The following is a 21,146-nucleotide window of genomic DNA, read 5'->3' as shown; positions in this document are numbered from 1 at the left end:
GACTTTTTTTATTTTGGCACTGTGACTTTGTGAACTTGAGCTTTCGAGTTCCTCCGACACGCTATGTCACTCGATCATCTTCCTTTTGTTGATTACACCACGGTTTATTTGAACAAATAGTATGTTTTTCCTTTGCCTCCACTTGGTATTCGCTGAAATTCTTATATTTCCCCCGTGCTTTTCCCATTGTCTTTTCACAGAAGGCTGCGCTTAAGGGCTATTTATATTGATTTGCATATTCAAAGAGGCGTAATTCTGGGAGGAATTGGGGCAGGACAGCACGCGAGTGCACAAGCGTTACTTTTCACGCTGACCGGGATCTATGGAGCTGAAGAACGTGGAAGTTGGAGTACGCACAGATTCCTGCTTCCTGATTTTTCTGTGCGTAAGCACATTTCAGCTTTTGTGCTTACGTCATGTTATAGTGCAAATTCTACGCACGGCATTATGCATGAGGCCCCTGGTCTCCACCAAAGTACTTGGTCACTCACTCCATGTGTCTGTGGTTCAGTGTGTGAAGAAAATCCTCCTGATGTCGGTGTGAAATTTACCCTTGACAAGTTTCCAACTGTGTTTCCATGTTCTTGTTGAACTCCTTTTAAAGTTACAACCCTGATGTACTGGACTAATTCCTTTCCTAATCTTTAACACTTCAGTCAAGTCTTCTCATAATCTGTTTGCTTAAACTGAAAATGCTTAGTTCTTTCAGTGTCTCCTCTTAGCTCACACCTCTTAGTCCTATAATCAGTCTAGTCATTTTTTGTTTTTTTTTTTGGAATGTGAGGACCACAGCTGAACAGAGTGTTCTAGGTGAGGCCTTAGTAATGCATTAGACAGAACAGACTTATGCTTAAGCTGTCTGTCTGTCTGTCTGTCTATCTATCTAGTGGATTTTATCCTCCATTTAGGGTAATATTTGCTTACATCCCTTAAAACCATCCTAAATGTCATCTGTTATAAGGCTTTGGGTTATCATTACTACAGGTGAAGATGGTCAGTCAATACAAAAAGGTTCATGGTGAGAATTATGACATCCAGGGCACCTAAAAAAAGGGCATCAGAATTGGGTCAAAAGCATTTAGAAGGTGCTGCATTGAGTCAGCACCCAAAGACATTGTGAGAGTTAAGTTGAGCTTGTTATCAGCGCTTTGGCAGTTTAGATTCCCTAACACCTGCAGGGAGAATTGATTGTCAGTCGCATCCTGTTATCCAAATTTTGCTCTACTCAGACTGCTTATAGGGTGCAACCAGAGTTCTGCCATTTTCCATATTCTGGCCAGCACCCACACACTGCACTTGGTGTCATTATGACAGACTCTAGTGTGTTCAGGGATTTGGAGTGCTGTGGCATGCTGGGAAAAAATGTCACAACCCCATCTATCTAGCACTGTCTGCGTGTTGCTGGGAGATTTTCTTAGAATTAAGCTATGGCTTATCTCAAGCTGCTGTAGCAACCATCAGTCTCCCAGCAACTGACCTCTTGAGCCAGTTGTATAGCAGCCTGCGCTGAATGTGAGCAGCACGCTTATCCTGGATTTAAATGTTCAGTAAGATGTGAGATTGTATTTAGTCTTCACATCAGAGTGAAATGGGAAACTCTTTGTTTCGTGTTTTTAAAAAAAAAAAAAAAATCAAATCAAATTTAGAAACATTCTTTCCATATTAATATCATGTTTGTGTATTTCTATTTCAGTTTTATCAAACTCTGTGATTTTAAAATAAAAGTAAAGTTTTGATATTATCACAAGAAGCCTCGATAACAGAAATCTAATCTTGGCCCTTAGCTAACTGTGGTTTAAATAGCCTGAATCAGACAAAATTGGTAATAAACTCTGTCTGTTTTGACCCGGGCAGGTATTCTAAGTATGTCATAAAGCCAAGTCATAGTAAAAGGTACAGGTCCACTGCTGATTTGATTAAAACAAACCTCCTGAGGCAGTAGTAGTAGTGGGGGGTCACAGTCAGAATGGGGAGCAATTTAGAATGATCAGTTAAAATCTCTCACATGCATTTTTGGGATTTGGAGCCTAAACTAAAACCCAGATTCAGTAGACAAGTGGCGGACACACCAACAGACGATAAGCCATCCACACTGGATCAGTGAGATGACAGCACCGATTGCTGCTCCATTGTGTCATTCTTGATGTAAAATAAAGATGAATTGAATTCTACTTGGCACGCAGCTAAAGCAAAGCAGGAAGTTTTGGTTGTGCCCAGTGTTCATGTGTCACTTGAGCTTTAGATGTGAATGTGGCTCAAGTTTCCAGTTAATTACAGTCGTCATCTCCGGAGTTTGTAAGTTTGAGTCCACTTTTACCACATGCAGGGTCAGGACAGCTGTGTGGGTGTGCCTCATGCACACACCTGTTACAGCAGACATTTTATCAAGCAGCAGCAGCTCCCACCAGTGGTCTCTGTCCTGGAAGCACAAGCCGCACAAAGTGTGTGACATGGGTTCAACATAATCGTGCACTTGACGTTTGGTTTTGTTCAGCTGCTTGAGTCAAGTAGTCAAGTACAGAGGCTATCGCACCTTTCATGCTGGCTTGGTTAGTCTTTTTTTTTGTTTCTTTTCAGATTGGTAACTGTACTCGCACATTTTTGACATCTTGGCCAGGCCCTTTCTCTTCACACTGTCACCCGTGAGTGCCTGAAGAAGGGGTCTGAGTTGCCACGAAAGCTTGCATATTGTCATTTTTTTAGTTGGCCACTGAAAGGTGTCATTTTGCTTGACTTCTCACTGAACGCTACACTACACCCCATGAGGCATCTCCTCCATGATCGGTGTATTTAGAATGGAGCCGGCAGGCATGTTTGTCTGCTGTCGTCCGTCAGAAGATGAATCTTCACAGTCGCATTCGCTTCAGGTTTGAAGCTCAATGAGGGGGATTTGGCTGAAATGTCTCTGCGTTATGCTCCACAGTTTTGTTTTGATGCTCGGTGACTGGTGCAAAGATTGATTGGCTTCTTCTCAGAATATGTTTGCCTCCTTGAAATTCCTTTTGTATAATTTACTTCTGACTTCACGTAGAAGAACAAAGCAAGGGAATGGGGGGGCGAGGAAGGGTGTCTTCTAGATATTGAGGAGGAGGAGGAGGGGCAGGAGTCTGAGAAACTGCAGATGGCATGATTATCTCTCTGTACCATTGCTACTAGATATGACATGGAGTACCTGGGCGGCAGAGGTGCCCAGTGAGTATGCAGTGTGCCCTGAGCGATTGGGACGGATACAGTAAACAGAGCTGTGGGGAAAGCATTTTTATTGCATGGGATTATGCAAGAATCTGGCTGCGCTTTGCTGCTTGATCTGTTTAAGGGTTCATTTTCGCTTGTTTGGCATGGCGCCCAGCAGAGGCCTTCGCAATTGTGGTTAGCACCATGAATGAATACAAACTTTAGACAGCTTCTCCAGTAAGTAGGGCTGGCCGACTGCCAAACTTGCAGCTCTTTGGCTGGGGTCAGGCTGTAGCCGGGCCCCGCGTTATGTAAAGCACATACTTGCCGTGCTTGTGTGCTTCCCAAAAAGACTTGTCTGACTTCCAGTTGTGTCAGGAAAGGAAGCAGCAGCTCAGCGTGTGGCGCAGGCTTTTTTTATATATATATATATATATATATATATATATATATATATATATATATATATATATATATAAAAACCTGACTCGGGAGCCTCAGTGTTTTGGGATTCCCAATTTATACATACGTAAGGAAGTGACAAGCGCCATGTCAAGGGTGTACCCATACCTACTGCTGCTTCTAAGGCCACTGCTTGGAAAACCTCAGTGGTGTGTGCTGAAAAAGTTCCTTGTAGGACACACTGCTTCATTCTCACCTAAAACCACAGACGTCAGTCTCCGTTTTTTGACTTTCAATACCCTGGTGTTTTTAACCCTCAAAAACTGAAACTTTTGAAATTGTTGTCCAAGGCCTTATATTTTAGTAAACAACAGCTTTGTGTTGAGTATGGATGAGTAAGATTGGAGAATTTTGATCAGGTTTGGATTTATTGGTGGCTATCTTGGAGTCTGCTCATTATAACATCTTATTCCCTGACTGGTCACCCTTCACGAAAGAAGATTATATTCCCACATAGCAGACAGAGGAGTAGCTTTCCACAGCACTTATTGTGTTGCTTTCCTGAATGTATCGAAATTGCATTTTGTAGTCTGAAGGCTGCATACACATGCAAACTACAAATAACTTACAGTGCAGTTTTGCAATAAATCCCATTACTGGCAATGTTACCATCACTTCAGGAATTTTTCTGCCGATGCGTATGTGCCCACTGTAGGCAAGTGTCTTGATTTATGTGCTTTCATGTCGTATTAGGGTAGGTGGAGGTAATTTCACGTATGATGTAAAAACAGTAGTGAGGATGTAGCTTTTAATCTCTTGTAGACGCCTTCTAAAACTATTTTGGTTTTCTTTTATTTCCATTATTTCTGTACATTTGGAACTATCGTTAGTTATTACAGGTTTATCAGGTTGTTATCGTTACATGCACAGAGTCCAGGGAAGTATTGACTTGCATATGCTAATCAACATGCAATGTGTGGAGACTCTCTAGTGCTATAATTAATGATAAATCATTATGAAAGGCACCATATAACAGAGAGAGAGAGAGTGAGATTTGAAAGGCTCTATATAATAGTGTAACAGTACCTTTTTTTGAGCCAGGAGAGCACCCATTTTGGTCCAACATGTACCTTCCACAGAGATAAAAAGGTCAGACTATAAATTTAAAAGAAACAATTTACAGTCACAAGACACACATACAAAATACTTGTAAAATTTCTTGCAGAATTGTGTGGCAGCAACTAAAGATTTGACAAACACGAACATAATCCACATATTTTAAAAAAAAAAAAAAAAGTCAAGTCACAGGATGGAAAAATGCACAGGTAAGCTGATGTTTGGGGAAAAATGATAACTTTGTCCTATTGTATCATGAATGACTTATAATGATCCAAAATGGAGGAGGTGCATTCTGTATGATGGTGACTGCAAACCCAGAAATTCAAATAAACAATCCAGGAAAGATCTTTAATCTTTGTGGGCACTGATGAGGTTACAATCCAGAAACAAAAGTACAGGGATAATGTTTTGCTATAGTTGTGAAAAAAGGGGGGTGGGTTTGGGGAATTAACTAGATCCTTCTGTGTGAACCAGTATCCTGCCATCAAGGCTTCCTCCCATTAGTCATTGTGCAGCAGGCCAAGGAAGTCAGGTGGTATGGTGATCCCTCGGAATGCTGGGCATTATAGTCCCTCTTAAGTAGTGCTGCTGCATCATCTTTATAGGATCCTGATTGTCCTATGTACTTAGTCCACTGAAATGTTTTCTTGCGTGTGGAGATCAGCATGTGGTCACCTTGTGGCACTGTTATAAGTGAGTAGAAATGCCTTACCTCTAATCTAATCTTAAAGGTTTTTGCAGTAAATCTTTCACATAAAATAACAGGTAAATTATGATCAGGAGGGGACTATTAGTAAAGTAGGTTTATATACTTCTGTAGCAGAGTTTGGAGGTACAAAATACTTGAGTGACAGGTAAATTGTTTTGTGTCAGCTGGCTGGGCGGGGCTAGGTAGGTTACAATCCTTAATGTCACACATAGAAAGTCCAGTGAAATCCTTAGTTAATTTGGGCTCATCAACATGCAGCGCATCACAATTCTATGGTGCCAGTAAATAGAACTGCCCAAATAAAGAGTGGAACTATATGCTGTGTTATAATATCCAACAAGTATCTACATTTTAAATGCTTTATACAGGGATCTGTATCCCCAAGGCCGTACTGCCAACCATACCCAGTGATTCTATGCATGGAGATAAAGTAAAATTTACCTTTTAGTTGGTTTTCATTTATGCCTTTGTGTTCTTGGGGAACACATTTCAAAGTAGCAGCCAGGAGCCACTGTACTATTTTCCTTCATAATTTTGAACACTTCAATCCTGCCACTACTGAATGTATGTAAACATGAAAGGTTCAACTTGTTCAGTCTTTCTATATAGCTCATACACCGTAGTCCTATGGTCCATCTTGTCTTTTTTGTAGTCCTTACTCCCCTTAGGACTTTTCCAGTCCCTTTCTCTGGACTTTCTGTAGCACTGTTGTCTGTGTTGTTGACTATGCTAACTAAAACTGCACACAGTAATTACTCCAAGCACTCGTGTGTTATATAGTTGAAACAGGACCTCTCTTGATATTAACTAAACATATCAGGGCACTATATATCCAGACATCCTATTCGCCTTCTTAAAGGTTTCTGTCCACTGTCTTGATGGAGATAGTGACCAGTCCACTACAACTCTCAGGTTTGTCTCATGAGGTTTAACTATCACATTGCATATTCAAGTCTTACATTTTTACTTCACATAGAATTAAGGATTTGAGAGGTTGGGAGGCTCTTAATTGTTAGCCTTCATTTCTTACATTGACTTCTTGAAATGAGCTGCTAGTAGCCAAATATGAATGTATGCGTTACCTTACCCCGTTCCACGCTTTCTTGATGGGCATGCAGGTTTTTTTTGGCTTGTATGGAGTGATCGACTAACGCCAATTTCAGCTCCAACCCTGCCCTCTACAATACATGTCATCTACTGATAAGTAATGTAAGGTAGGCTTTTTTTACTTAAATCTCTTCTGTTTTTTTATTGCATTTCAGGCTAATGCTTTACCAGGGGCCACATTTAATTTTACCCCATCACACACATTTGGGAACCACTTGAATTCCAATCCTGCAGTCACCCCACTGATTGCCCAGTCAGATAACAACCCTGCAGGTAAGAGGTCTTTGTTTTTTCAAAGCTGCAGCATTCCACACAAATAACTTTTAAATGCCTTGCTGTCAGCTGTGTAAAGTTTATTTGGGTGTGTGGGGGTCTTCAACAGTAACTCATTTGTGATGCTTAATTAAAAAAGCCAAAGATGATCATCAAAGTTATGATAGTTTGATGTCCATCTAGCTCAAATTTTCTAAGTTTAAGTGCAGACAATTGAGCCACTTGAGTCAAAATTATTTTTCTTTTAAATAACAAAGGATTATCTGTTGATGTATAAGTAAGACTGAAGAAAAGGTGGGGGAGGGTTGAAGGATTTAGTAATTTAACCAGAAGGAATTCTTCATGCCTGCGGCCCCAGAGGGAGGTCAGGATAGGTCACATGACTCACAATTGCAGAAAGACAACACCTTTTAAAGAGGCCTCAATGGCTTTCTTTTCAGAGCTCCCTCCTAGGAAGCCGCACCCTGTTTCAAAATGGAACTTAAAAATAAGACGGACAAACAATCCTGCATTGAGGCTTGTTTTTTTTTTTTTATATAAAAGAGTGCACAATTTTAGCTTATTTTAATCTGGGCTTGATGAAACCAAAGTGACTTGTGTAAGAGCATTATGCACTAGCTGTTTGATGCACAGTTCCTGCATGGGTGATAAGAGCCCCCTGATCTTTAAGGTCAATCAGTTAATCAGTCTGAACCCCTAAATGAATTGCACATGCTTGAGAAGTGCATTGTGACTAACCCCGGGCTTGAATGTGTTAACAAGACGATGTGTCTGAGACTGGCTGAGATGTCGTATGAATGAGCACAGCACAGATGTGATTCATTATATTCCCCATAGAAATTGAAAGTGGTTGTTGCTAGGCCAAAGGCAGGGCTTGAGGAGTCACAATCCACACATTTTTCCTATAAATAAGTAAAAGCAAAGAGATTGGCCGCACGCTTGGACCTTGTGCACTAGCTTCAGTGCATGTTTGGACATCAATGCCACAGTCTTGAGGCAAAGTGGAATCTTGAACAACTGCTATATTTGCATTTCAGATCAAGAAGTTCAGGACAGTAGTCGAAGCCTTGCTGTAAGAAGCAGTTCGCCTAAAGGAACACTCTCGCCACGGTAAGCCATGGGCACTTCATTTCAATTTTTTAATTTCACCGATGTATTTTATGTGGAAATGGAAGAGAGTAGGAGGATTTTATACTAAAAATCTTTTTAGAGCTTACTAAATAGAGAATTGTGATTAGATAGAGGTCCTAGCTAATAATAAAGCTGAAAATCTTAATGGTAAACTGTCAAGCCAGCATCTGAACTGAAGACAGAGGGCAGTTTCTGTGTAGCTTTTAATCTAATAACTGTGAACAAGCCAGAGAAAGTGGTCACCTGACCTAAACACAGTGCATCTTTTATACAGACCACTTTCTGTATTAACAAGAACAGAAAAGTACAATTTGTATGGATAATTGTGTGTTATAAAGAATAAATAGGTAGTTTGTTAATTTACACAGACGAGCAATGGTCCCCATGCCACAGGGAATGATGCAGGTGCCATTTTCTGTTCGATAGGTCTCCGGCAAGCGGCTTACAGGTCCGGTATGACCAGTCGAGCAGCGGCAGTTTGGAACATCTTCCACCTGTTGCAACGAGCATAGAGCAGCTGCTGGAGAGGCAGTGGAGTGAGGGGCAGCAGTTCTTGCTTGAACACAGCACAACAGGAGATAGTAAGTATGTGTGTGTGCAAGTATGCTCAGTTCTAATTGTGAGTAAATTGGTAGCAGCCATTAAGGGTGGCGATTGCTAGTAACCACCAATAGGTTAATATTGGTCCATTCACCAATGTTATTGCAATTTTACATTTTAAAGTACAGTAATCCCTCGCTATATCGCACTTTGACTTTTGCGGCTTCACTCTTATCGCAGATTTTAAATGTAAGCATATCTAAATATATAACACGGATTTTTTGCTGCTTTGCCGGTTTCTGCTAGGACAGTGGTTCTTTTTTACTTCTGGAACATGCTTCCTCAGTTGGTTTGCCCAGTTGATTTCATACAAGGGACGCTATTGGCGGATGGCTGAGAAGCTACCCAATCAGAGCACTCAGTTAAGTTCCTGTGTGCTGATTGGCTCAGTAACGGAGCGCCGAATTCAATTGTGCTGCGTTAACCAGGAAGTCTCGTCTCGCACATTCAGCATCAACGTGTTTCGCTGTGTAAAGAGTTGTGCTCTTTTGTGTTTATCTTTGTGCATAGTCAAGCCCTTCATTATGGCTCCAAAATGATCTGTCTATCGTAATGGCTGTAACATATGTAATATCGGAGACGCTCGATATCTTTAAAATAATATTTAGGTTTTACTGTATATAAACAGTGTGTTTACATACATAATTTCAACGAATCTTACCTAATATCTAATACAAAGGGTTTATGCTGTATAACTGTGCGGGAAATGTTTATAAGAGTGTGGGAGAGTTTACAAGGGCTTTAAATAATATAAAAATAACCATATGAACATATGGTTTTTACTTTGCGGATATTCACCTTTTGCAGGGGGTTCTGGAATGTAACCCCTGCGATAGGTGAGGGATGACTGTATTGTAACTCACTTCTGTTGTTTTGCAGTTCATTATACCCCTTTATTGGACTGTATGACAAAGTTGAAATTATTTTAATATGAATAGCAATGTGCTCATCTGTTGTACCTAATAACAAGAACCCATAACGTCATCTGTCCCACTTAAATCTTTATATAATTGTGGAAAAGTGTTTCAGATATCTGATCCATCACCATAACAACACTGACAGTACTCTGAAATACTGATAAAAATTGATGTTAATTAATAAAGGAGTGACACCATCTTTCCTTTTTATTTGTAAGTACATTGGCCTAAAGTAATTTCAGCTGATTTTTCTCAGTCCTCCAGTTTCTTCTTGATTACATCAGTTTGTGTATTTTATGTTTATAAATCAGCCTTCTGCTCCTCCTGCCAGCTGGAGTAGGATAACTGGTCCAAGTTCAAAGTCTACAACTGTACTTGGCATCGATATGAAAATGCTTGCAAACAGTAAGTTTCATTCATATTAAGTTCTTTCTTCACTTTAACTTGAAGAAGGCCAAAATGAACCCGAATACTTAATGTGGACGGAATATTTAATATAGGAATAGCAGTGCACCATCTGTTGGAATGCGTTTTCTTATTCATTTACCAATAAATGTAGTTGTTTTCAAACTCCCACAGAGGACACACTTTGGCATTGCTACAGAATTTTTTTTACTACTACACTGCAAAAAAATAAAATTCTGATATGTGTCCTCAGTGTAATAGTAATATATCATGACCAAAAATGTTACAAGACTCCATAGTATTATTTTTTTTCCTCCTTTCCCTTCCACCGTCCATCTGGGTCTAAAAGGTTTAGTTGAGACTAATGTGTATGGTATATATCCCCTGAGACCAACACAACTGTTCTAGTTTAAAGTCCGTCTTGATCACCTGTGAATTAAGTGGTGATGACAGAAGGGATGAAATGTTCCCTCACTTTTTCAGAGGGAAATTGTTTGTAGCAGGAAAATATAAAATGCAGGACATGGTTACACAGTTACATGAAGTTACATGGACACTTTCAAGGTACTGGTCTATATAAGTTCTCTTGTACCCGCTGCAGTTTGCCTGTCTGCTCCACCAGGCTGGAAAAAGGCGACAGCATGGTCAGTGGTAAGCTATGGGATAGGTAGGTGGATAAGCCTGTGGTGTCCTGGGTAATGGATTATCTTTCAGGATTCCCACTGTTTCTGAGGCTCAAGGGTGAGCAGCACCGGAATGCCACAAGAAATAGGTCTGTCACATTTTCTGTTCACCCTGGACTATAAATATAACACCAGGTCATGTCAAATGCAGAAATGTTACACTAATGACATGTATTGGCAAGGGGGTTGAGATCAAGGATAGGGACCTGGTAGAGAACTTTGGAAATTTTCTATAAAGCAGCATCAGCAAAAAAACAAAGAACTTTCACTGCACCCAATAACCTCTACTTCTGGTCAACATAGTGAATGGATGTGGAAGTGGCACACTGTTACAGGTACTTGGGGGCGACATCAGTGACAGGATGGACTTGCCTAATAGAATAGGAACTGTAGAAGAAAGGGGCAGAGGAGACTATGTTGCTTTAGTGTAGGTAGTGACACCCTTTTGCTTGTTCTAGAACTCTGCAAAAACCAATGCTATTTTCTGTGCCAGTGGTGTACCAAGCTGTTAACATTACTTCATGAGAACCCCACTGAATTAACAAGTTAATTAAGAAGGCAGGCTCTGTTAGAGGATGCACTTCTGGCCTGCTGGAGGTAGTAGTGGAGTTAAAAGGGAAGACAAAATGGAAATTGCAAACAGTGCTGTTTATCCTCTCACTGACAAACTAGCAATGGGGACTTTTAGCTAGTAAATTATTCAACAGAAATGTGTGTCAAATGCTACTGTGGCACTTTCATTTCAATGGCAGTGGACCTTTATAATGCCTTGATATGGCTGGTCTCTAATCATTAGCCAAGTCAGAAATGTTTGTGATTCTTGTGTGTTTGATGGTTTTAGTGGTGGTGGTGGTGGTTGTTTGCTATGCTGTTTTTATACTTGAGTTTCTGTAAAAACTAATTTTCCCCTTGGGACAAATAAATTGCTTTCTGTCTATACAGAAATATAAGCCAAGCGACAACATATTACAACCATAGTTGTATTCAACCTCACACAATGGTACAATTTCTGTAAATAAGAATAATGAACTCTAACAGTACACAGTAATGATTCTGAACACTGCACTAAAATTCAAGTCACTTAGAATTCCTTAAATCTGCTAGTCTTGACCCCTTGGGAACCTAAATCTGCAGCCTGTTGGCAACAAATGAAGCGCAGGAAGCAGAGGATGGCTAATGTCTGACAGTCTTCATTTCCAACTTGTTTGTGATACAAAGCAGTGAGAGATGAGTACTGCAGTTGAACAGCACTTGCAAGTCAGAATTTCACTGTGCTCTGTGCATGTGACAGTTAAGCTTATAAACAAACCAGTCGTTTGCCACTCATTTTGACAGGGGTGTTCAGACGGTTCATATTCTTCATTAAATGACGGCAGTGATGTTTATGATGCTCTGTGACTCATTGGTTAGCATTTGTTCCTCATGGCTCCTGTGGCTTGATTGACTCACTGGACCAGCTGAAGAAAACTACACATCAGTATTGCATAGTTACTTCCCTGATATTTTGGCTTAATTACTGTATCTGGATTTCACTTGTGTCCGTGACTCTGCACATGAGTATATGCTGTGCCCTGCCGGTATTTGGTCCAGCACCTCCAGAGGTCCAGAAAATGAAGAATGAAAACAGAATTGTAGTTGTTGTTAATCCCTTCCATGGGCTTGCCATTATCCAGAGCAACTTGAAAAAGTTAAAAAATAAATAATAATAATATATTTGAATGATTAGAAAGTAAAAAGCAAACAAGTAATGGAGAAAAGGTATAGTAGAGCTCATGAAGTTCAGTTCTCTCATTCCTAAGAGTCATTGAAAAGTAACAAACAAAAAAACAAAAGATGTGTGTATTGCTGATGCGTCAGCTCTAAGTCACATATCCAGCAAGACTTTATGAAAGCCTCTTGTTGTGCTTGTACCTCTTGGGTGGCATATGTGCTTTTAGCGTATCCCTTGCATCTTCTGCCCTAAAGAACATTCTGGAGTAAGCCCCTAAGATTGTGAGTTGTTAGTGCCTTCCTCAGGTCCCTAAAGAGCAGGGTGCCCATTTAGGCTCCGTTTGCAAGTACGTCAAGAGAAATATTGTTGGCTGTTCTCACACAGGGTGATTATATGTGAAGTCTCTTGCTCCCATGCTTCCACATTGCCTAAGCAAGGGATCTTGATATGTTCTGTGCTTTTGTGAAGAGTGGCACCTGAAGAGGTAGGGGTCAGGCTGGTGTGTCGACTTTTGACTTTTTTTTTTTATTACCAAAACTCAATGGCTTTTGGTTGTCTTTGAAAGGTGTTTTATAAAGTAATGACTGTGACCAGAGCTGAAGGTAAAGGAAAAAACCGTTATGGCAAGAAGAGGCTGACCTGGGATACGTGTAAAAGAAGACACACACACAGACAGGCAGGCTTCTTGAGGCAGCCACTGCCTCACCTTAATACTGAAGCGTTTCTGGCAAGGCGATGTGTTGCTATCTTGCATAGCATTTCATGCATTGGGCACCAGATGCACTGCAACAAGTTCATTTAATGCCTTTGCCGCCTGCAGGCCGAAGTACTTATGTGGAATGCTCAGACACCAAAACGGCAGAATTGTTTAATTAGTTACCGAGCAGAGACCATAAGCTCTTCCTAACCCCTTCTTTGCAGTTTCTTTTTTTTACATTTCTAGTGTGCAGCTGTTCTTGGGTTTTTGCATTTTGCTCTCAATCTGGATATTTTCTTGTTGTGTTGGACGCTGTTTTCCGATGTATCTTTATGAATGGCACACTGATGAAAATGCTAATTTTCAGGAATTGCATGCAGGGATAATCCTTTCACCATGATAGTTGGAGGATGGTTTCAGTGATCCTTGATTGCATCTCATTTGGCCTCTGCCTGAGCTTCTTTGTACTCTCTCAAGAGATCAGATGAAGAGCTAAATCCAGCGGAAATGACCAGGTGCCTGTGCGCTTGTCGATGCTGTTGGACAAATGAAAGTGGCGCTTCCCTCGCTCTGCCATCTCTATAACACTTAGCAAAGAGTGAACTGAAGCTTTAGGTTCCATCACTTCTTTATCAGATTCAAGTGCCTGATGTGCCCCATTCTTTCACCCTGTTCCCTGTTTGCCTGTCCTTGTTCTCAAATACATTGGCACTGTTTTTTGGTCCAGGTTTGGTGTTCTAATTTTTCTGTGTTGGATATTCTTAGGAGGATGGCCTCCAGCCAAACTCTTGATATTTTGGTGGAAGCATGTCTCACAACTGGAGAACAGGGAACCCTGCCACCTTCAACTTTTGGTCCTTGTGACCATCACCAGAACATACATGTGCATGTGACCCAGGAATTAGGCACAAGAAAGCCTTCTTGTACTCTTACTGCTTGTGGATCTTCTCAAAAGAAACATGCTTTACTGGAGCACATAAGGGTAGTTTGCCTTTTAGAACAAAAAATAGTTGACTGTGTTGCCATACTTGCCTGACATTTGCAACGATCCTTGCAGGTTCCACATCTGAGTCATATGGTCAGACAGCTGATCTCACAGATACTGGAAGATTGTTTGTTTGTTCAGTGAACTGATAACTAAATGGCCTTCGTCTTGTTCCTTACTGTGTCTTTTCTCTTTCCACAGTCCTTGGAATGTTGAAGTCTCTCTATCAGCTACAGGTAGAGAATCGCAGACTAGAAGAGCAGATCAAAGCACTGACTGCAAGGAAAGAACAGCTTCAGCTTCTGAGGGCTCAGCTTTCACTTCCCTTTGCCAGCAACACCCCCAGCTCCACTTTGTCACCCCAATTGCATGCTTTTTCTTCCCAAAATGGTGAGCATAACTTGCTGCTTGAGTGTCCAGTGCTTACTCAGTCCATGTTTTACTATACACTGCAGTCAGACCAGGTGGTGGCTGCAGAAGAGACTTCACATGAGAGGCTGTAGGTGCAAAAAACCATGTAAGGCTTCCAGAGCAGGAGGCTGCAGTGTGTAGCAGCATGGTGTAAATCCAGAGATTTGACAGTTGATGCCAGCCTCATTGCATTTAGAGTCATGATAGTGGCATAATGTAGCAGCAGGATATCTATACAATTTCATAGATAATGACTTTGTGCTGTTTCTGTCTTGTCTTGTTTTCTGTTCTGACCAGAATATATTGGTCATTGCCAAAGACATCCCTCTCACCTCTTTTCTGTTTCAACATTCTTTTAATGTTCCTAAAATGTCAACGGGAATGAATTTAAAATCTATGCACTTTAGTAAACACATCATCTGCATTAAAGTTGTACAAAAGGCTGGGTTTATATTTAGTAGGGGAAGAGGATTTAAAAGGTAGGCCTTTTAAACTTTAATGTAACATCCAAATGAATGTTGTTTTAAGACTGAATATAAGCTGTGAATCTATGCAAACCAGCAAGCCACGTTTAATTATGTACATGTGTGTGATGGTATTCGTCTGCTGTAAGGCATTAGGCTAATTAGTCCCACTGAAGTTTTGTCTACTTCCTCTACTGCTTTTGTGGATTTTAATAATGTTGAATTGTCTTTCTCTAAATCTTCCATTGTTTTTTCTTTTCCCCATGTTGCAGATGTTACGAACAGCAGCAAGAGCCCTCATCTGCCCGGCAGTTATCTCCCTGACTCGTTGCTTCCAACGACAGTTCAGGTAGCAGCCTCTCTCATCGTGCTATGTGTGGGACAATCATTAAGTGGCATGCCATCTAGCATTGTTGTTTCCAGTATTACCAGCCATTGGGTAAAAGACTCAATCAAGTGCTCTCCCAGTACAGGTTCTCCTATAGGATCCCTGGCCTTCCTTTGGGGTGGAGTGCCCATTGTCCCCTGCATGGTGGTGAACTCGCTGAGTTAGACCAGTGGTCTCCATAGCCTCGATCTCCTAACTATGATTGTATTTGCCCTGCTGTATCCAACAGGTGCTCATGCTCCCTGGCAAATGGTCTTTTTTAGGATTGTAGCTCATACAACCTATATCTAAATCTACTCTAACTATGGCTGAAATATTAAGGCAAGAGAAACATGGTACAAAAGACAAAATCTGTTTAACTTGCTTTAAAAAGCAGCTTCTCCTCCTAATTCACTTTGCGGTATAAGCAGTTGTTATACACACAGCCAAAGGGAAATTGTTGGAAGAGTACAATTGTCTTGCAGCTCTTCAGTGGTGTCTTTGATGATTGCATTTCTGTCTTTTTGGTGGCGCATGTAGGCATTCATTTTGAGACAGAGTCAACGTCACTATTGTACTAATGGACTTCTATCTGAGTACTCGCACTTTCAACTGCCTAATCCAATGTATGGATGAGGGTCTCTCCTACCAATTTAACATATTCAGAGAGCTATTTACAGGTTTTCCTGACCAAAGCTATGTATGGGTTAGGCTGTCTAGGACCATTCTGTCATATTGGAACCGTGCACTCCTACTGTAGCTTGTTACATGTACCTTAGAAAATTGATTTTTTTTTCCAGTGTTTTTTAGTTAAAAAATTGCATGTAGGCTAAACACAAAAAAATAAAACCATACTCCTCTAAGTCACAGTTTCACATTGTAACTGGTTACACCTGCATTCACAAGGTTTACTCCTAAACAGGTTTATAATTGTTTCTTTTCTTTCCAGGATGCTTGCTCTAGTGCACAGAGCACTACCAGCTCCTCTGTATCAACACCACCCCCTGTTGGTCAGAGCCCTCCTCGGCAGAACTCAACGGTGGTTGCTGGAGTCCCACAAGTCAATGGTGTGGCTGTAGGAGCACTGGCCAACAGTCTGCAACCAGTCCCATCCTCCATTCCCTCGCTTCCAGGCGTTGGAGGGCTTATGGGTACTATCCCAGGAAATCAGCTGGCAATCAATGGGATTGTTGGTGCATTGAATGGGGTCATACAGACACCTGCGACAATGGGCCTGCCTGCTGCACTCACAAACAGGCAAGTAATTAGAAATTTCTGAAAGACTGCGGGTGAGCTGGTGTTTTTCTGTGTGTCTGATGGGTGTAGTCAAGAACTTGTAGTGAACATGTAGTCCAAAGCCATGCAACTTGGGTATGGAATCCAAATCAGAACTCCGCCATTAAGCTATATATCTAAGTAGTAAGAGCCTGTTGAGGGCAGTCAGTCCTCAAAACATCACCTTGGCCACATTAGAACACTAGAACTATCTATGCGAGAATAAATTATTCAAACCAAAAAATTCACCATTCTATCCCCCTAATTTCTCCAAAACAGCATCAGGTTGAGCTTTGAAGGTCGCTAAATTATCCTATTCTCTGTCATACTGTTTGGTTATTTATTCAGTGTCCCTGTAGTTCTCTGTGTGATCATTGTATCATCACTACTCAAGCAATTTTGCACCAATCTGACCATCACTAAACTGCTGTGGTATAAGCCAGATGTCTGTGTTACATGACAGTGAGGACATTTTTCAGCACTTCCTTATTCAGTCAAAATGACGCTGTGAATTATCGTGTCTCCTACACAGGTGTGTCACCAGTGTGATTTTTGATAGAGTTTTAACACAAAGACAGATTTGGCCTATTTAAGAGTAGCTGACAAAGGGTTAATTGGTCTGTGTTTCATAGCACATGCCAAGTGGAGTAGATAAGGCATTGAGTCTTCATGTGGTGCCTAAGCGAAACAGGAGACTTGTAGTGTTAACTGTGAAATATGTCAGCTTTGACTTTCAGCTGGATCCTTGTATTGTGTTAGTGCTTACAGCCCTGTTTCCCTGTTTGTCAGATGTACACTATAACTGAATTGCCTTCATTGTGGAATCAGAGTCTACTGTAAGGAGATCTGCTGAGCACCAGCTCAGTACTTGAGCGTCATTGTCTTCTTTTCATTGCAGCACTTCAGGCCTGGCGTTGCTTTCCGATCAGCAAAGACAAATCCTGCTTCAGCAACAGCAGTTGCAGCAATTTCTTGCATCCCAGCCAGTCCCTCAGGTGAGAGATTTCCTCATAGATTCAGGTCCCCTGTGTAGAGCTTAGCGTCTGTTGTTACTGTCGTTTTGACTTTTTTTTTTTTTTTATCTCATAAAAGGATCAGCATCAGGCTCTCCTCTACCAGCTCATGCAGCAGCAGCACCACCAGCATGAGCTGCAGCAGCTTCAGCTCTCAGCAGCAGCTCAGCTGCCTATCAATAGCCTGCTCACCAGTGGCCAGGCTCCAGGCCAGCACACACTGGGCAACAACCCCTTCCTAGCCATTCACGGGGACCCATCTGCTCAAAAAGTCGCTGTAAGTATTGCTTCCTCGTTTTTCATGCATATTCATTTGGGTGGTGTCAAGGGTAACTTGCTGTCTGGAGACTCAACAGGGACAAGGGTGTTACAGAGGAAGAGGAAGATGCACTGACAGCAAGAAAGGTCCTGCAGAATGTTGTAGTATCTGGGTCTTCTGTGCAGTGATCGGCCTTGTGTGTTTGCGTGAGGAATACAACACCAGTATAACTCTGAGCTAAGGAAGCATTTCATGTTACCCCAGGGATGGTAGATTGGTTGGTAGGTGTCAGGGTGCACTTTAACTTGGAAAGAATAAGATTATGGAGCGCTTGGAATGAGATTTGAACTCTTTGTTAATTGTATGGTGCTGCACATGGTTCCTAGTAAGGCGGGAAGTGACTGTGTTGCTCTTCTTAATGATGTCCAATTAGGAAGATGAATATGACATCTTTTTATCTCCTTAAAGTAGACAGCATGGAGTCTGCCCGATTTGTTCTTATTCATGACATTTAAAAAATCTTTCAGTATTATTGTAGCTTCTAATTGTGTTTTTTTTTTTTGACACTGCAAATTTAGTTCTCTTTGTTATTTTCTATAAGCTGTGGTTATTAAAGTCAATTTTATTTTTATTTTGTCAAATGTTTACTGGGTTGCCATTTTGTTTTCTGATGGACATTGACTTTCATGATACTGTTAATTGGGTGCAATGGTCCTCTGCTATGGGTATGCTTGCAGATGATCGGTGGTGATACATCACAAGTGCGGCAGTATGAAAGCCATTTACTAAAACTTTGCATCATTTGAGACTGCATTTAAATCAGAATACTCTCAGGCATACTGTATTATTTGCTTGAATTCTGTTTTTTGATTGCTATCACCATTTCTTCTGATTTTGATTCCTAGTTTGCATTTGGGTTTCAAAGACTGTTGTTAGAACTTTCAGGTTACAATCCCTTTTTTCATTTAACAATCCATCTTCTGGCCTTTTTATATGTCATTCATGGCAAAACACTGATTGATCCTGTCCTTCAATGGCAATGGAAAGCTTAGTCTGGATAACATGGGTATTCATGCCTACAGTAAAAGTTATTTCACACCACGACACAAATGCTGTAAGTTTAGATTTTGACGATTGAAATGAGGCAGAGAGTCCACTGACCATGTCTTATTTACTGTATGTATCTTAAAAAGCATATATTCATGATTTATTCATGGTAATCAGATTGAAATTGTCTTTCACTTCAAGTGTTTGTGTGTGTTAGTGGTGCATGTGTAGTGAGCATAATACTCAGTGTGCTTCACTAAAATGAAGTGAAGTGAACTGAACTGAACAAGAAAGCAGGCTTATAGAGAAAGACTGACGGCGAGTGAGTGAGCGAGCGAGTTCTCGATTGTATTTGGTTTGAGGCCAAGAGGAGCCATGACTAGAGGCTAGTTTAAGAAGGCCTAGAGAAGCCATAGGTGTTCTTGTCTTTGTCATTTACTGTGCACTGTGTTGTTCAGTGTGTGTTTGTCAATAAAGGTGACATGATCTTCTGTCCATTCCAGTCTCGGTGCCTGGCTTCTCACATCCCTCACCATTTAAAGGACAAGTCTTGAAGCACAGAGAGTTCTTCTTTCGGCAAATGAATGTAGTGCCATTTTGCATGACCCCTTTCCTTCCAGGTGGGAAGTGTGTTCCATTCAGTAATCAATATGGGAGGGGGATAAGGATGGCAATCAATCTAAACAAGGCCGTCTCGTCATGCCCTACGATTTTGTGCAAGTGCTCCTTTCTGCTCTTTTTTCATACAATCCCAGTTTGCCTTATCCCTGGGGTCTCATTGTTGTGTGCTATGGTCTTAAAAAATTATTTTCCTCCTGTCTGTCCACAGAGACTAAGTGACAAGAGTGGCTCCAGCACACAGGACAAAAGCTGACCCAGGACTGACTGCGTCTTTGAGAAACCCTCAACCTTTCACACAACTCTGGATGTATGGGAGCATCACTGACTTCACTTGACTCGACATTCCCTGACCGTGTCGGGTCTGCACAGGTGTCATTATTTTGCACTAAACAGCTGTTAATCAACTCTAGACTTCAGGGAACATGTGTCCAAAGGATTTTCGGGACAGCGCCCCGCTTTTCTTGGCGCCACACCTTGCATCTTGGTGCCAAGTCTGGGAGACGTGCACTAAGGTGGCAGTAGCCTGTCATCGAGGTCCACTGGCCTGAAAAAGCGCTCTGATGGAAGGATGGCAGCGTGTCTTACTCTCCAGCATCTCTCTGGCTTTTTGTTTATGCGTTTTGTGCAGCTCAAGCAATCCCTTCTGTTCAGGATGTTTTTAAATTTTAGATTTTAATTCGTTTACAATCGCTTGTACCTACTTGATTTTTTTTTTCCCTTTAAACTTTGGTTAAGAATGTTAAATGCAAGCTGCATTAACCACCAGTCATTTGCGACTCCTTCCCAGTGGGTCATGAGAATAGAGGGATAGCCTGGAGGCAGATGGTGCAATGGTGGCCACCACAACTTCAAGCTGATGGAAGAGCAATATTTAAAAGAAGTGACCGGACAGAACATTGCTACTAGCTAGCGGGCCGGTCCACGTGGTTTTTTTTTTATTTTATTTTTTCTTCTTCTTCTTCTTCCCTGGACACAGATTGTAAATTGAGTGAGTAGCGTCCGCTGTCTGCAGAGCTTCAGGCATCTTGTACTCGAGCCAGTGTCTCGATTGCACACTTTGTACCTCGCAAGTCTGTAAATAATTAGAAGAGACTGTCCATGTTGAACTCTGAGCGGCCTCGATTTGTAAACGACAGCTGAGCTATGACTGGAGACAAAGTATTATTAATTTATTTTTATATAAGCAGGGGATTTTACATTTGTTCACATCATTTCCTACAAATAAAAGGAGCCGCAAGCTTTATTTGGGTTTGGGTGATTTTAAGCGGCCTTTGTCCAGAATGAATGAGTGCAAATACAGAAGATACAATTATATTTAACGATCATTTCAAACACAACCAATCATAGGATTGTTTTTCTATCAGCAAATCCATTTCTCTTGTGTCTGCCAAGTCTCATTTTTAAAAATGGCCTATGATGTACAAGAAAGGTTTCTAATAATAAATTAAAAAGCAAAGTCTGCTCTCTGTCATGTCTTCTGCTGAGGAATTCACGGAAAAGGTATGTGAGATGTTTGTGTTTTCTTTACTCAGAAATGACGTTCCTGTCTGTCACCTCATGTTTTTTGTGAATGTTAGCAGTGGGCCAGATGTGACGCAGGCCATGAATAAAAGGTTGATGAAGAATGAAAGGGAATTGGCACTGGCATCACGGATTAGACCCTCAACGAGGACCTTGTTTTCTGCCATGATTGTGCCACAAGCTGTCTGAGAAGCCTCAGGTATGATGGTCAGGTGTGCAAGTCCTATTGTATAATGACTCTTGTGTTCAGCACCT

The 21,146-nt window shown here is 41.2% G+C and overlaps 1 protein-coding gene across 9 annotated transcripts in view; it reads left to right on the top strand.

Annotated features, from left to right (window-relative positions):
* mllt10 (MLLT10 histone lysine methyltransferase DOT1L cofactor) overlaps positions 1-20,826 on the top strand; it is a 182,176-nt gene extending 161,350 nt beyond the window's left edge. For all 9 annotated transcript variants that reach the window (XM_039754252.1, XM_039754251.1, XM_039754253.1 and 6 more), the window contains 9 exons: positions 6,667-6,784; positions 7,822-7,894; positions 8,342-8,496; positions 14,115-14,303; positions 15,061-15,137; positions 16,105-16,412; positions 17,329-17,425; positions 17,523-17,720; positions 19,579-20,826. In XM_039754252.1, the coding sequence (XP_039610186.1) occupies positions 6,667-6,784; positions 7,822-7,894; positions 8,342-8,496; positions 14,115-14,303; positions 15,061-15,137; positions 16,105-16,412; positions 17,329-17,425; positions 17,523-17,720; positions 19,579-19,623 (1,260 nt within the window). In that variant the 3' untranslated portion in view covers positions 19,624-20,826. The remainder of the gene's footprint in view (positions 1-6,666; positions 6,785-7,821; positions 7,895-8,341; positions 8,497-14,114; positions 14,304-15,060; positions 15,138-16,104; positions 16,413-17,328; positions 17,426-17,522; positions 17,721-19,578) is intronic.
* Positions 20,827-21,146: the final 320 nt, after the last annotated feature.

The sequence above is a fragment of the Polypterus senegalus genome, chromosome 5 (genome assembly GCF_016835505.1).
Source record: "Polypterus senegalus isolate Bchr_013 chromosome 5, ASM1683550v1, whole genome shotgun sequence".
Classification (NCBI taxonomy): domain Eukaryota; kingdom Metazoa; phylum Chordata; class Cladistia; order Polypteriformes; family Polypteridae; genus Polypterus; species Polypterus senegalus.
The sequence above is the reverse complement of the archived record's forward strand: the minus strand, read 5'-3'. Positions and strand labels throughout refer to the sequence as shown.